The sequence below is a fragment of the Scatophagus argus genome, chromosome 21 (assembly GCF_020382885.2).
Source record: "Scatophagus argus isolate fScaArg1 chromosome 21, fScaArg1.pri, whole genome shotgun sequence".
NCBI lineage: Eukaryota > Metazoa > Chordata > Actinopteri > Scatophagidae > Scatophagus > Scatophagus argus.
In genome coordinates, this window is record NC_058513.1 from 6,325,524 (window position 1) to 6,341,529 (window position 16,006).

The 16,006-nt window shown below is 42.1% G+C and overlaps 2 protein-coding genes across 3 annotated transcripts in view; one reads left to right on the forward strand and one right to left on the reverse strand.

Annotated features, from left to right (window-relative positions):
* On the forward strand, positions 1 to 7,964 carry LOC124053141 (lipopolysaccharide-induced tumor necrosis factor-alpha factor homolog). The gene is made up of 7 exons (XM_046378110.1): positions 1 to 57; positions 2,971 to 3,068; positions 3,349 to 3,642; positions 4,798 to 4,911; positions 5,064 to 5,207; positions 5,320 to 5,446; positions 5,625 to 7,964. The coding sequence occupies exons 3-7, from the start codon at positions 3,396 to 3,398 to the stop codon at positions 5,731 to 5,733; spliced, it is 741 nt and encodes a 246-aa protein (XP_046234066.1). The 5' UTR covers positions 1 to 57; positions 2,971 to 3,068; positions 3,349 to 3,395; the 3' UTR covers positions 5,734 to 7,964.
* Positions 6,445 to 16,006, reverse strand: part of mrtfba (myocardin related transcription factor Ba) — a 23,952-nt gene continuing 14,390 nt past the window's right edge. For both annotated transcript variants that reach the window (XM_046378107.1, XM_046378108.1), the window contains 8 exons: positions 15,708 to 15,955; positions 14,912 to 15,083; positions 13,565 to 14,629; positions 13,285 to 13,407; positions 12,236 to 12,385; positions 11,891 to 12,025; positions 11,616 to 11,676; positions 6,445 to 11,077 (listed from right to left, as the gene is read on the reverse strand). In XM_046378107.1, the coding sequence (XP_046234063.1) occupies positions 10,578 to 11,077; positions 11,616 to 11,676; positions 11,891 to 12,025; positions 12,236 to 12,385; positions 13,285 to 13,407; positions 13,565 to 14,629; positions 14,912 to 15,083; positions 15,708 to 15,955 (2,454 nt within the window). In that variant the 3' untranslated portion in view covers positions 6,445 to 10,577. The remainder of the gene's footprint in view (positions 11,078 to 11,615; positions 11,677 to 11,890; positions 12,026 to 12,235; positions 12,386 to 13,284; positions 13,408 to 13,564; positions 14,630 to 14,911; positions 15,084 to 15,707; positions 15,956 to 16,006) is intronic.

Below are 16,006 nucleotides of genomic sequence, written 5' to 3' on the forward strand. Positions count from 1 at the left end.
GGAGATGGCAGCGTGAAGAACTGACGCAGTGCAAAACCACGACAAAAGCTTTCAGAGGTAATAAAAGCAGAACTTGAAAACGTATGTCATGTTACAATGTGGACACCTGCGGCTTATAGTCAAGTGTACATATATATGTACAAATATATGTATATTTTTATTTTAATTTGGTGGGTTCGGTTTATACTCAGGTGCGTTCTATACCATAAAATACGGTAAGTGATAAAACCCAAAGTCTAATACAAATATACTTAATTGTAGTTGAACTACACTCGACTTTATATGGGATTACAATCCTGTCATTATCTGAAACCGAAAGAAAACGTTTTGCAACCTTGAAAGTCAGTGTTTGAAAATTTAAAACAAATAACGTTTTGCAAGTCTGAAAATAAGTTTTGAAACCTTGAAAAGTATTTTGAAACTCTGGAAAAAAAGTTTGAATCTCTGTAAGCATAATTTTGTACTTAAATTTTTATTTTTCATAAGTGCAACATGCATATTACACTCGGAATTTTTGATGTTTCTCTTTTTCTCTCTCCCTTAAGTAGCTGATGTACTTCCTTAGAAGTATTTTAAATGCTCGAAAGACATCCAAACAAACATCAACTTCCGACCCAGATCTTTCCAGGTTCCGAGTGTAATTGAACGCAGCAGAAGCAGCAGCAGCGTTTTCTCAGGCACACCAGGCTGTAGTTCTGCACTGTTTAGTTTCAAATAATCACAGCGGTTTTTACAAAGCCAGCTTACTTATTTTCCTCTCCAGCTTTCAGCAGCTCACAAACAGAAAGTTAATGCTGTGTAATACATCTGTTTTTCAGAGCTTTTAAAAAGTGCAGTGCTGCTCCTGCCTGTATTGATAGTAGTAGCAATGCTGCTGCTGCTAGTACATCAGAGACAGCAGCTAGCATAACTACTACTTTAGCATCAGCAAGCACTGCTTCTCCTGTACCTTCCCCAGCCAGTGCTGCCTCAAAGCAGCCTGCTCAGCTACCTAATGACTTAAATGGCAATGCACCATCTCAGCCAATACTGGGTAGCTACCAAAGTGTGCATTTGGTACAACATTAAGATCGTTTAATCCTGCCTGGTACCGCACACGACCATGGCTAAAGCAGGAGCTTAGTCTTCAGGTGGGACACCCAAGTTGGACAGGTCTGGAGGTAGACGCCTGACAAAGTGCAGTCCACTTCTCCAGGTTGGGGTTGGACACATAGCTAACAACCCAATTCAATGAATAAAACACTGTTGCTATAAGCACAGGGGAAAAAAGTGCTGGAGCATGACGTGTACGCATGCTGCCCCCTTCACATTTCTGAGTGCCCCCTCATATATGCCTGCCTAGAACCGGCCCTGGATTCAAACCTCTTGTTGCACCCTTGCTGTTTTTAAGTATACATTTTCAGAGTTTCAAATATGACATTGCTGTCCCACCATGTCAGTTTGCAAAAAATTTTAAAATCTTCTGCCAATATCATTTTGTATGTGAGCTCTGGGTGGTTTTTGTTTGTGCAGTCTCAAACCTCCCATTAACAACAAACCGTGCTGTGTTCACCCTCATGTTTTCAGAGTTTCAAGTGTGTCACTGTTTTCCCACTCCATTTAGGTTTGCAATAAAAGTGCTGAAATGATGTAAACCCGAGGTTTACAAGGATGAAATTTTATTTTGAATGTACTTTGTTGCTCGTAACTTTGCGACATCCGCTTTTCGGAGTTTCATCCACACCGCTGCGAGGCCTGCGATCATGTGATTTTTGGCAGCGTTCTCTCGCTGCTTTGGTTTGAAACTCTGAAATTCACACTCTGAAAAACTAGAAAAAAAGCAAAAACAAAACGGCTCTGGCTGAAACGCTGTAATGTGCATGTTGCACTTATGAAAAATAAAAATTCAAGTACAAAATTATGTTTTTTCAGAGTTTCAAAATACTTTTCAAGGTTTCCAAACTTATTTTCAGACTTGCAAAACTTTATTTCAGGTTTTAAATTTTCAAACGCTGACTTTTAAGGTTGCAAAACGTTTTCTTTCGGTTTCAGATTGTGGCAGGATTGTAATCCCATAAGAAACATACATGCAATAAACATCATACATAACAAAGGACAAACATGACAGGTTGTTATAATTGGAATTCTGAAGACTATGTATTGTATGTATTTGTTTTTTAGCTGATATGCTGTTCAAGTTAGTTATAATAGCACTACATAGAAGAACAACATGGGCAGATGTTGATAGTAGACTTTGGGTTTGTCAGAGGGCCGGATGCAGTTCAACTTGTAGATCTGGATGGAGAGAGACCTGCAGAAAGATACAGAGAGAGAAAGAGGGAGGGAGAGACACAAAAAACAAGGAGAACTGGACACACAGTTAGTGACATAAAATAATGAATTATATGTTGATCTGATGAGGGGAGAGGAAGAAGAGGAGAGGGGGTGGGGCAGTAGAGATGGTGGTGTTGTGGAGGTGGGTGGGGGAACTACTCTGTGGATCATGTTTGTGTCCCCCCGCAGCATAGGCCTATAGCAGCGTAGCTATGACAGAGACTAAAGATTAACAGTTAGTCAGACCTATTCTACCTGTGGCTGTCTGTTAAGAAATGGCTGTAACTGTACTTACCAGCCCTACACACTTTGTTTGAGGCTAACGATACACTTTACTAAACAGAAAGGTTTTAAGTTTGGTCTTAAAAGTGGAGGTGGTGTCTGCCTGTCGAACCCAGATTGGCAACTGGTTCCACAGTAAGGGTGCCTGATAGCTGAAGGCTTGTCCCCCCGTTCTTCTTTTATGAATTCTGGGAACAAATATCATTGTTTAGCTAGAATGAAAAGGTACTTTCCTAAACAAACAAAGCATCAAACAAGAGTCATTGCTGAGCTATTGTTCACACTTCTTATCATGTAATATGATCACAGTCTTCTGTTAATGTCAGCCACTGTGCTGCATGTTCCCCAGGCTAACAACATTTGCATGTTTTACAGTGCCATCTGTTCGTGCACACTGTTTACATCATTTAAATGGAACAGCAGTATTAAAGTTACTGGAAGTGTGAGCCAGATGATGAAAACATATCATTCGGGTGAGCCTATTTCTCAGTGCCTTGAATTTTCTTTTTTCTTTTATTTAGTTTTTTAGAATAATTTTCTGAAGGGTCTGGTTTTTATCAGGCATTGCAACATTCAACATACTGGAAATCATATGTTCCGTTTGTCTGGGCTACAAATCACAAACGGAGAACCTTGCCTCAGGAGGACTTGAGAGCCTGAATTCAGATTCTGGTTTTGAGCAGTCTGTAAGCTGCTTTTGCTTCATGGGTTACATCGTGACATTCATTCTCATTCTCATTCTCATTCTGACAGGATACAGGATTTGCTTGCAACTCCTTCATTGAAGGCTTTAAAACGCAATGGAGATCCCAGGCCAGGACACTGTGGTGCTTCGGTCTTTTACACCTAAGAGAAGCACCAAGTTGAACGCAGGCAAACCAGAGAAGCAGGATGACCCGCATGCTGATATCCAGCCTGAGTCCAACCAGGCGCAGGAGCTCATCAAGCTCCGCATAGAGCAGCTTTGCAGCAGGCGTTTCGTTTTGCTGAAGATGAAGTGCTTCAGAAAGAAGGCAGAGGACAAGAGTGGCAGGAACACACAGGAACGTGAGTTACTCTCAGTACACCCAAATAAGCCAGTAATTCAGTGGTTCTCAACATTTTGAGAAACCTTTAATTTGAAAAATTATTCATCACGAGGAGACATAACTTTGGTATTCATGTAGTTACATGTGACAAAATCTAACTTTTGATTTCACACATTTGTCTTTTCTTAACAGACAAGGTTTCATTTAACATACTAAATATCAGATTTACAGTGGATTTGGTGTAAACATTTGGTGTAATTCCTTGTAGTTTTTGAGAACAACTGTTTCTGTCATACAGTATTTAGCTATTAGCCGCAAAGGGTTACTCATTTGATTATCTTTCACACAAACACTTGAAATACGCGTTCCTGCGATTCCAGATAAGCAAAAAAAAAAATATTTGATTTATAAAAATTAAAAATGATAATTAGAAAAAAGATTTTTCAGTGTACTTTTAGAAAGAAATCATCACAGTGGTGATTTAAACATTTGAAGTTAATATTCCTCATAATTACAATTTGCGTGAATTGCTGCTTGTAAAACACTGTGTCAATATTTTAAGCATATGCAATTTCTTAATGAAGATATCTCTGTGAACTTTGAATCTGTTTTGTCAAAGGCAGGTATTTGTGTGTCAAAAGTCTTGAAGCTCTGACCATTCCTAACCTGTAGGTGGTGGAAAAAATACTGACTGACTGAGGTTATCGAATTTCAAAATAAAATCATTAAGCTATCAAATGGAGAGCTTTATATCATTAATCTTTTACCGGTTAATTTTGTTTTTCAACGAGCTGAGTTGAGTTAACCAATCAATTTACCACCAATCAAGATTAGTTTACTCTTCTTTTTAAAATTTTACCAGATCATTTTGTTATACTAATATGTTTCAGGTAGCAAGTTAACAGCACAAATGTTCACTAATAAACAAAATATCTCTTTCTGTCTTAAGTACTTCCATCTCATTAGAAAAATGGGAAGTGCTGCTTGGGGACAATGTGGAACAGATAAATTATTCAATATTTGTTAATAAGTGAGGAATAAGAAAATCAAAGAGAAAACTAAAATGAGTCAGAGACAAATAGGCTACAAAAGTAAAACAAACAGACCTAATTTATTTGTCGGTTTTGGAGCTCCATAATGACATATTCAACCTTGTAAACTTCCTCTCTCTCAGTGATCAGCGAGGACAGCGATGAAGTTTGTGAACTGGACACCATCCAGAAGGAGCTGGAGGAGCTGCTGGCTAAAAAGGAGCAGTTGGAGAAACAGGGAAATAGCTCAGATCTCAGTAATGTCAACCAGTGGATGGACACTTCTCTTTATGGCAACTCCGCTTCCTGTTAAACTGTCTTTTTAAATTAAAGATGTCACTTAATACATCTGTAGGGCTGCTCTGAAAAACATGTTTGAAATGTTAACTGTTTTTTTTCCTTGTATCAGGTCAACCGGATGTACCACCCACTTATAAAACTGAGACACCCAATGGGGGGATCTACCTGCTGCCCCTTCCCCATGGCACACGAGAGCTCATGGCACCGGAGCAGAGAGTACAAACTGAAGCAACAACTGGACAAGTTGTCCCAGGTAAGTTACACCACCCCAAAACACACGTTCACATGTGTAAAGGCTTCTGTCATTCATTTGTTCACTTCAGAATGTCTATTAGGCCAGTAATTCTGTCTCTCTTGTGGACAAGTGGACAGTCTGGATCAAACGCCAGCTGTCACCCAGTGTCCATCCTGTCAACAGGTCGTCTTCACTGAAACCCGCAGCACGTTGAGCCAGGCGATGTGGATGCTTTGCTGTTTGAGCGCCATGATGGGGTACGTCTTCTCTGACCTGATTGGCTGTAGAAATCCTTCATATTTTGTGAAGCACACTTACAGATATCATGTGTTTGAACTTAGTAGCTTACAGCCGGTAAAGACAAACTAGTCATAAAGAGCTCAGAGACACGTTCACATGTCGTGTTCCCAACCTCTTCCTACCTTCCTCCCACAGGTGTGTCGCAGGCTGCTGTTTACTCCCTTTCCTCAAGGCCAGTCTGAGGGACGTCCAGCACCGGTGTCCCCAGTGCCAGGCACACATACACACTCACAAGGCACTTTGACATGAAAATTACTGCATCAACAGCCCTGGTGAGATTTGGTCTGCGGTCTTGGAGCTTTTTGGGGCTCGGCCTTGGCTTTGTCTTTTTATCTGGACAGGGACTTGTTTAACATTTGACTACAGCTGACCTTGGCAATATGCCTGGAGATGAATGGTACAAACTGCACAAAGTCTTGGATAAAGTAAAGCTAAACATACTCTTCTTTGACTGCCTTGGTCTTGTGATGTCACTGTTAAAACTGAAAATCAGCCTCAGTTTGACCCCAGCTGAATACCTGCAAAACAAGAGCTTAAGTGAGAATGTCAGCTCGCAGATCACTGCTCAGTTCAATAATGTCTGGACTAGATCGTGTGTCAGAGATTAGGCTGCAAATTTAAAAAAAAAAAACAAAAAAACCCCACCTTTTTTAAGATATACAGCTTTATGGTTTGTGTGTCAGCAATTCAACACCCTTTGTGACCAGTTTCTTTGTATAAGGAAAACATGTTTGGGAACATCCGTTATGTGATAGGAAAATGGAAATAAAAATGGAAATACATTGCAGAGCAGATGCAAACACCGACACAATTCAAATACAGTAACTTCCTTGATTCTTCTGTTCTGTACTCTCTAGTGTTATTTGGAAGGCAACATGACTATTGTCCTTATTGTTTGTCAGGTATTTTATGATAGTGAATTTTTCTGTAATTAATTTCTGCAGAAGTGTTTACATTACACCAAATTTTATTGACACAAAGGCATACAGCACTTATATACATCTTTTAAAGTATTTACAAAAGAGAATCAATGGATGTTACACATGTATAAAAAATATGCATTACATCTATATAAATATGTACACAATGTGCAAAACATATGACATACCAACAACAAGAGGCATGGCATGGGTGGTGGAGACAGAAAGGAGACTCAATGCACTACAATGCAGGATGTAAATCAACTGACGAGGGTGGAGAAACTCTGCGACTCGTGTGCTTTTACTACTGTAAAAGCTACTGTAAGTTCAGCCTCTCCACCAAAAAATATACAAGGTTGTACATGATAACAGATGGCGCAGGTGAACCTGAACAAGTGGGAGCGCTGAAGTCAGTGTGGGGACGTTCAAAGAACCTTGAGGAGTTCTTGAGAGCGATGGAGCTTCCACAAACCTCTGACACAACAGGGTTGTTCACCCAAGCCCCCATGCAACCACTCAGATATAAGTGCTTTTCAACTTTTAATCTGTATTACTCTGTAGTAAAAGCTCTTACATTAACAAAAATCAAGGCAGGATCTGACATACAGTACAGTAGATCATGGGAGAGCAGCCATTATTGCTTTCAGCTGTCCCTGTCTGGGACAGCTGAAAGCAGTCCCAGACAGCGACCACAGTTTCCAATGGTAAGTGGTGTCACATTGAGCGTAAATCACGCATGTAGATTTACTGCAGCCAAAAGAGTTATGTATGTCTGATAGGAAAAATAAAATGAAAGAATCTCTGCAAAACAAAAATATATACACACAAATTCTTCTTTTACAGATTTCACATAAGCATGAAAACAAGATTAAATGGTTTTTTTTTTGTCTTTTACTTTTCTCCCTAGAAAAAGTGATAAATACAAAAACTGTGAGGAAATTAACAAAATGTGACAATATGTTCCACTGCCAGTTTGGCAACAAAATAGCAAAGTAAATAACCTTAAAGCTGACAGACTGAAATTCTTTTTTTCATTAACTTGTCATCTCTTCTAGGACACACATGAATCAACTAGTGATTCTTAGTCTAGACCTGTCTAGGATTTAACACTCAACTAGACTTGCAAGCAGGTATACTGGGCGACCGAGCACCACAGTAACTGAAGCAAAGGAGCACCCACCAGAGGTGACCAGGGGTTGCAGCCATCTCTGGATGGGGTTTACGCGGGTGTTTTGTTTGTAGAAAATACAATAAAGCCAAAAAACAGAAATCTGTGCAGTATTTGGCGCAACTCTTTCAGCTGGTCAAACATCTTAGATTTCTGCACATTCATGTGTCTTGGCCTGATTTGATGGCAAATATGTAAGTGCAGCAGTAAGAGCGTCACACTTCTTTGACAAGAAAGTGTTGACATAAAGGGCTCTCAATCACTTTGCTCAGATCACCACATTATTGCTAATGTGAACATCAAATCAGCGTTAAACAGGAAGAGAATAGATTCATTTAAAATGAGGAAAAAAAAATCCAGCCCCTTTTAACTTTTTTTTTTTTTTTTTTTAGAAAGAAATGACCCTGAAGTACTAACAGTTGCCACTGAAAATGTGCTGTGAACAACAACAACAAAAGACAGGTATCGCCCTCTAGTGCCCATGGACATAATGACAGAATAAAGTGGTCAAAATGTTCTGTTGATGCAATTTCACTGGACATGATTGAATTTTTAAAAATGACAATTAAAAAGCAGTCTTATTTCAAAGTGCCATACAATGAGACTGTAACTCAGATACTGAATCAGTCACTCAGTGTTTGGGTTTGAAAAGGAACGCTGGGTGAGATATGATGAAATACATTAAAAATAAAACAGCGAGAATTTATGACGGCTTTAAAAGCAGCTAAGCCCTCTTTACTGATGCCCCACTGTATACCACACCTCAAAGGTGTCTGTGCGTTTATGACTGTAGGACACCAATCGAACAACACAGATAAAAATGGTAAACAGTCGTCAGAAGCCTTTTGAAGAGTTCAGTTCTGAATATGTTGATTTGATAACAAATGATTGGATTTTAGAGATATTTGCAAATTTCTTCAGACAACTTGTGGACGACGACTGAGAAAGAGCTCAAAGCAGCCCAAGATTAAACGTGAATACAATCATGCACACAGAGACATGTACATGCAAAAGACATAGAGACAAAACCACACACACACACACACACACACACAAACATGCTTTCTTACTTGCTTCTGTCAAGCACCCACTTGGTCAGGAAACTAACTGTGTCCGCAGGCCTCAGTAGCTGATGTGTCACAATTCAGACTGTTTCACCAGCCAAAAATTACTTCAGAATATCCTCATTCCTCCACATGGAGGATGTTTGGCTGCTCAGTAACTAAGCTGATAAAACAGACCAACTTATCAGCTACAAGCTAATTGTTATCTAGCTTGTTTGTTGGCTAGTGATGCAGTAATTTCCCACCCTGACACACGTGCGCGCACGCACACGCTCATGCACTCTTACTCACACACCCACACATGCGCATTCACACACACACAGAGACAAAGTGCAGGGATACTGCAGGACAGCTAGATATAAAGCTCATCTTCCAAAGACATCGTTATTCCTCGTTATAACTTGCACCGCTCAAACCTATTATGTACGTGTGTCTTCATGTGTCATAAACTGGTATTTGTTCCCTTTTCCACTGTTTTACGTCAGTTTACTATAACAAGAAAAAAAGCTGCCAACGTTGTGATTTAAGTCCCATGTTTCAATCTTTTCAAAATTACATTCAAAATAAGATACTTGGACAACTGCAGTATCTCTGGAGTGTTTTGGCCAGACGATCTTTGCGATCATCACAGCCATATTGATCACTTCAAATTAACGGTCACCTTGGATATGCAAAGTTCACATTTCCTTGTTCTGAGGTGAATGAGGTGCGTCGTCAGATCGCTTTTTAGTGCATAGCTCTCACATAGATGGAGGAGCTCGCTCCTCTCGTCGTCCGACTAAAGTCGAGTCTTTGTTCTTTAGAGTCATTGGTTCATCAGCTTGAACAGAAGAGAATAGTCACGTCTGATACAACTTATCAGATCAGTCAGCAAACATGAAATCTACAGTATATGGTAGACTGGACCAGTGAGAACAGAGACCTGACCTTCGCTTAGCTAGGAATCCCTTTAAAATCTGGCTCTGTGACCAACTGACTGAGCACATCTGGCTTCCAATCAGAAAGGAAACCAGCAGTGTTGACAGGCTGAAGCAACTCCTAACAGTACCTAGACTGGTTTAGTCTAAGCTTTCCCAGGTGAAGTGGTGACATCTAAGACGCACCGATGTCCCAGGCCAAGCCTCAGATGCATTTTTACTGAGAAATGAATCAATTTCTTGATTACAACTAGATTTCATCTGTAGTCTGCACTGTCAGAAACACCGTTAGTGCAACATCACGCCCAGCTCTTATATCCTATTATGGCACAGCATGCTTCAGTGGAACAAAGGTCTTCACATCAGACCACCTCCAGAAGTATTTATGAACCCTTTTACATTTAGTTACTGTGCTTACACAGTAAAAAAAACACAGAAGTCAAACCAGTAGAAACAAGCGGCCGATGTCAAGTTCTCTGTCGGTGAGAATGTTCAGTTGTATTAATGTGGTTTAAAGAGTATTTACAAACAATCCGAGCTACCGGTATTCATTTGGCTCTGTCTCCTCTTCTCTGATTGTTAAAACCGGGACATCAAAGACTGAAAAAGTCAGTTTTAAACTCAGTTTAAAATCCCTTTATCACTACTACTACAGGTGACCATGATCACCTTAGTGATGACGTTACTGAAGCTGTGCAAACTCCTGCTTGTAGTTCAGCTTGATTCAGAGCACTGCCTGTACAGCGTCCCTTACTGTAGTACAATGGGAATATTACAGATGGTATGGATGTAGTGGTAAGAGTGATATGGCATTGAAATGCCATGTTTTCTCCTACCTTTGCTTCCTTAATTAAAATGTTGAAACTCAAACTTTTGGTGGCTGTTAGCCCCTTTCTTCTTCCCTTCCTCCATCCATCCATCCATCCATCAATTTATCTCTCACCTCTGGCTCAACTACTCCATCAACGCCCTCAACCTTTCCTTTTCTTTCATCCATCCTTCCATCAGTCCCATTGCTGTTACAGGTCATGGGGATCCAGGAAGTCTGCTGGGATACCCAGAGGTGTGAGTACTCCAGCAGGGCCTGGTGGCATGGTGAGGTCCAGCCACTCCATATTGTCCAGGCCTGGGTCGGACAGACCCATGTTGAGTGAGGAGGGGGGCGATGAAGAATCACAGAAGGACAGGTCTGATGTGTCCATAGGCGAGTAGGGTTGATGGTCCATCAGTTGGGCCTGCAGCTCCTCCATCAGGCCCCGTGTGCGTGGATCTGACTCTGGCGACGTGTCAGCCAGTGTGCCCTCCAGAAAGGCCTCCAGCTGATTGTCTAAAGCCAGTGAGGAGAGGCTGGCCATGTTGTGGTCGATGGCGGGGGTCAGGGTGGGCGGAGGGGCCACCTGGATCTGTGGAGGTGGCCTGGAGAGAGCAGTGTTGACTGGCAGGGTAGTGATGTTTGCTGTGACTGGGAGTGTCTTAGTGAGAGACAGTGAAGGGTCCTGCTGGATAAATGGTGGGATTTCTGGAAGGGAGGGGAGGGGGGGTGGGAGTGGAAAGGTTATTATGAGGGTTTAAATCAGTGAGGGATGCTTCAAAGGCTGACAAATTTTACAGAACATCGTTTGTTCAGACTGAGACACTAAAACTCAGAAACTGATGTCACAGAACACCACAACCTTCATCTTCCAAGAAGGTTAACTGAGACACAAGATGATTAATCAAAGTGGATATTGTTACAATAATGTTCTTCATACAACTGATCAGCCAAGAGAAGAAGAGTAGAAGCTGGACATTTCAACTATTTATCCATTAGTTTGAGCTAACTAATTTGGTGGTCTACATGTGTGGTTGAGGTGAAGCCTCTGCCATAAGAGACATCATAAAGGTCTAAAGGACTGTAATGTGTGTCAGTAATAATCAGTCCAATTCTGATAACATAAGATATGATATGTCACCAAACTGAAAACACAGCCGTTTTGTATGAGTAGAATGTTTTTAACAATGAAACTCACACTAAAAACAATGTTGTGAGTCTGTACTGTCAGTGTTCATCTCCTTACCTCCACTCTCTATGAGAATGTCAAACAAGTCATCCATTTGCTGGCTGGTTGCTGTGGGAACCTAAAAAGACAGTAAATGAGGTTGAGAGACTTGAGGCTGGTTCACCACAAGCAGAACAAGTCCTCAAGGGTGGTGAAAAGACTCATACATTTATATTTTTTGTATTCTGAAGGATAGAGAAGCAGAGAACTGCCACTGAAATGTATGTCATAGTTTCAGTGATGCCTAGTGGTGTGTGTGTGTGTGTGTGTGCTGTCGCTCGTGTGGATCTAACCTGTGAAACATTGTTAATGTGCAAGCTGCGGCTCTGCTTGACGGCCTCCTCATAGCGGGGAGGCTCTCTTGTCTTGGGAGGCTGAGTAACAAGGGAGGTGGGCTGGAGGATGAAGGCGGGCTGAGGAGAGGAAGACTGGAAGAATGAGAGAGAGAGAGAGAGAGAGAGAGAGAGAGAGAGAGAGATGAAAAAATACAGGCAGGATTAAGAACACTGTATGAAGCAAACAACTATGAGTAAGGACATGTGTTCATATCAAACAGTACATGATCTGATTAAGCATTCAGTAAGAAGGACAGACAAATCAAGTCCCCTCCCTCTCATGTAATAACTCAGCACTGATACCTTATCGAAGGGCCCGTTGGAGATGTGGTGGTTGGGTGAAGCACGTGGAGAGACCCTGTTCTCTGGGGAGCTTCTCAGGAAACAATGAGGATTCATTTCAGCTCTACTCTGGTTCTCTACACCAGTGGTGTTATTGCACATGGTAACGGTCTGTCAAGACACAAGACAGTCTCACATCAGTCCATTGTGTGCCAAGGGGTGGACAGCAACACAAGACGGACGGCAAAAGACCAAATTCCCTTCAAAAACCACACAATAAAGAAATAAGGCTCAACTAAATTTGTCATGGTTGTCATAGTACCAGAATTTTAAACTTCAATACAATGCCAGTATAAAAAAATTACACTCAATACCTGTTTAGATAACACAGCAGAGAGAAAATAAAATGCCTGTGGTACTGTGGTGCTTTTGATAACCTTAATATGCAATTATCACAACTTGTGAAGCTGCTAACACTCAGGAATTTGAATTTCACTTAACATATTAAAGAGGCTAAACTATGAAAGGAAATACACTTTTACAGAACCATAACCACGATCAATACACAAGATGGTGACAGTAAACTGCCACCTGACACTACAAAATAAGGGTAGTGGCTGTAGCAGAAGGACGTAACTCTTTTTTTTTTTAACATAACTGCTCAAACACTCTCTGGTTTGTCAAATGAGAGGACTTGTTTCTGGTTGTTCTAAATAAAACATCATTGGTGCTCTGGGCTCTTCAATGGATAAAACGATCAACTCACAGATGCCAACTTGTTCACGAGTTAGCGTTTTCCACTATTTTCTGACATTCTGTAGTACAATCAAAGAATCAGTAATAATTGGTCAATGATAGTCAAAACAATCTACTAACGTTAACTACAGCAGTACTTCTCCAGTTAGCATCATCACAGGACAGATTTAGTTTAGGATTGTTTTATACACTTCTAGTACATATGGGACAGTGACAGATAAACATTATTGTGCCATGCAGCGTAAACTGACACGAGACAGACACTGTAGAAATATTTCTCACAGAAATGCAACTAATTATGTGGTGCGACTGACTTGTAACAGTTGGTTGTGGTTGGCTGTTTGCTGGCTGGGTGCCGTCTCCATCTTGGTGGCTTGCAGCTGAGGAACTGACGCCTGGACAAGGCCAGGGCTTGAGACTGTGGCCTGAAGAACAGGCTGGGGAAAAAGTGAAAGGGTGTTAGAACTTAATATTGCAGAATGATTGGATGTGTTGACTCAGACATAATCTATAAAACACTGCAGGATTTGTAACCCACTACAGGAAGAAAACACACACAAGACAACATGTTATGTCAGTCTGTTAAAATCTCACCTGCAGGCTGACAGTGGTGCTTGGCAGCTGAATTGCAGTAGCATTGTTGGAGAGTGACACAGGGAGTAGGATCTGAGTTCCCGCCTGGCCTGTCGTGGTCAGCAGAGTCTGAGGTTGACCAGATGTGGTTAACAAGGTCTGAGGCTGCCCCAGCACTTGGGACACCCCACCTGTGTGGCTGATGAAAAACTGCTGCAGACTGGGGGCTGCGGGTTGCGACTGGGTCTGGGTTTGGAGCTTGGGACTTCTCTGTGACTGCGGGAGTAGCTGTGGGCTGGTGGTTACTTGGGGCTGGATCTGGGTGATGATCTGGGTTTGGGTCTGGAGCTGAAGTGGTTTGCCAGAAGACACAGTAACATCCTCTAACTTGACCACTGTTGGCAATGGGGGCAGAGCCTGGGAGCGTAGGACAGAGTTAGGGATTGTAGCAGTAGTGGTTGAACAGTTTGTCAGGACTGCACCCTCCATTTTTACTACATTTGAGTTCAGGACAGCAGGAACAGGGTTAATTGCAGGTGCAGAGGTGACTTTCGGAGTTACAGAGGCAGAGTCGGCAGTACTGGCCCTCTTCTCCACCTCCAGCTGCATCTTCAGCACCTCCACCAGCCTCTGCTCCTGCTCCAGCTTCCTCATCAATTCCTCTATCTGCCGCTCCTTCTCATGGAGCCTCCTGTCCTTTTCCTCAGGGACTTGGAAAGATGAGACACATTTGGAATCTGGACCTGCCCTGCCAGAGCTCAACATATGTGTTTCAGAGGGAGCCTCAGACATGCCTACATCCTGCTGAAGGGTGGAGATATCAGTGGGAATGGGTGAAACAGGTGGTGTGTGGTTCATGCTCTCTGGAGTAACCTGCTGGACTGGGAGGACTATAGCAGGGGCAGTAGTGGTGCTGGTGACCTCCATGGGAACAGAGGAGAGGGTGGTAGTGGTAGTAGCAGGGAAGGTGGTAGGGGCAGTGGTGCTGGGATTGTCCTGGAAAGGCTTCAGTCTTTCTATCAGATCAGTTTTTGTTCCTGACACAGGCAGGCCACGCAGCTTTAGCTCCAGTTTTAACTCAGCCACCTAAACAAATATAAACATCATCAGTTATGGATGAGTGCTAGAGGAGGAGTTCAACTGATTTCAAGGAATTAACTGACCACTCTGGCTTGAGGGTAAGGTGATAAAAATTTGTGTGTGATTATCACTGAAATTTCCTAATCAACTAGACAAAACATTCTTAGATGTCATGTGGAGTTGTCATATTTCTCTGAAACGTAATTTATCCCTTTAACCTACAATTATAACTTTGATTTCTCAGCTGCTGGGGAAAGCTGTTCCAAGCCACAAGGGTTTTTGAAATACCTTCATCTCCTCCAAGTTGGCAGGCAAAACTCCTGGTTTGCGGTTTGACAGTGAGTTGTTTGGGCGAGCAGGAGCTGGAGCCACAGGAGGAGGTGGAGGTGCAGGGGGTAAAGACACCACAATGGAAGTTGGCAGGCTGTTGGCGCTGCTGCTCTGACCTTCTGCCACAGGTCTACAGAGAGGAGACACAAAAAAGATGAGGCCATTTTCATTTTAGGAAATGACATAAACTACTTTTGTATCATATGAGTGAGAAAGAGAAAGAGGAGGTGGGACAAGGAGAGAAGGTGAACAAAAGAGTATTACTGCTGAGCTCACTGAAGAGAGACGGAGACAAAAGAGAAAGGCAGGAAAGAGAGAGAGGAAATCTGTTTCCAATATAAAGAGAACATCTATCCTGTGCCCTGTGCCTCACCCTAACAAAGCCAGTCAACCAAACCACAGTGCACTAACTCAGATCAAAGAGAGCTTGACCACGCTGGCCCTGTGAGGGCATTCATGAAAACAGCAGCTGGTGAAACAACATCCTGTTAGTTATTAATAAGATTAGACACAGAGTTGTTATTGGAAACTAGCTAATGGCCCTCTGGGTCGTTGAAAACAGCAATATTTGGTTTGCTTTCGGCCGTTTTTAGATAAGGGGTTATGGAAGCAGGCCAAACTAATTCAGAGGAAAATAGATTTAACAAACAACAGAGATGAAGACCTAAAAACAGAAATCCATAAAACTACTGTGATAAAAGCAGAAGTAAAACAATCACTGTCCCCTATTGGTTTTAATGTTTTATAGGCATACTTGAGTGGTGCTGGTAATATAGTCTGGTAGTTGTAGTGCTGCTGTTGCTGGCTCAGGATCTGCAGCTGGAGGAAGAGCTGCTGCTGCTGCAGTAGTCGAGCATAAGAGGAGTCCATGGGTGCCTCAGTGGCCTCCTGCTTCTGGTCTGGGGGAACGTACTGGTGGTACTTGAGCTTCTTCACTCTGGGCTTGGGCTCTTTGCCCTTCTTACTGCGGCTCTTCTCTGAGGGTGTCTTCTGCTGGCTTTGCTGTTGTGGGGGAACACATGGTTTGTCCAGGAGCATTCAAATAAGACAGAA

Excerpts from the sequence above, each read along its gene's own strand:
- LOC124053141 (XM_046378110.1), top strand. The coding sequence starts at position 3,396 with ATGGAGATCCCAGGCCAGGACACTGTGGTGCTTCGGTCTTTTACACCT. Across the intron at positions 4,912-5,063 it reads GGGAAATAGCTCAGATCTCA|GTCAACCGGATGTACCACCC; the intron begins GTAATGTCAACC and ends TCCTTGTATCAG. Across the intron at positions 5,447-5,624 it reads TGTTTGAGCGCCATGATGGG|GTGTGTCGCAGGCTGCTGTT; the intron begins GTACGTCTTCTC and ends TTCCTCCCACAG.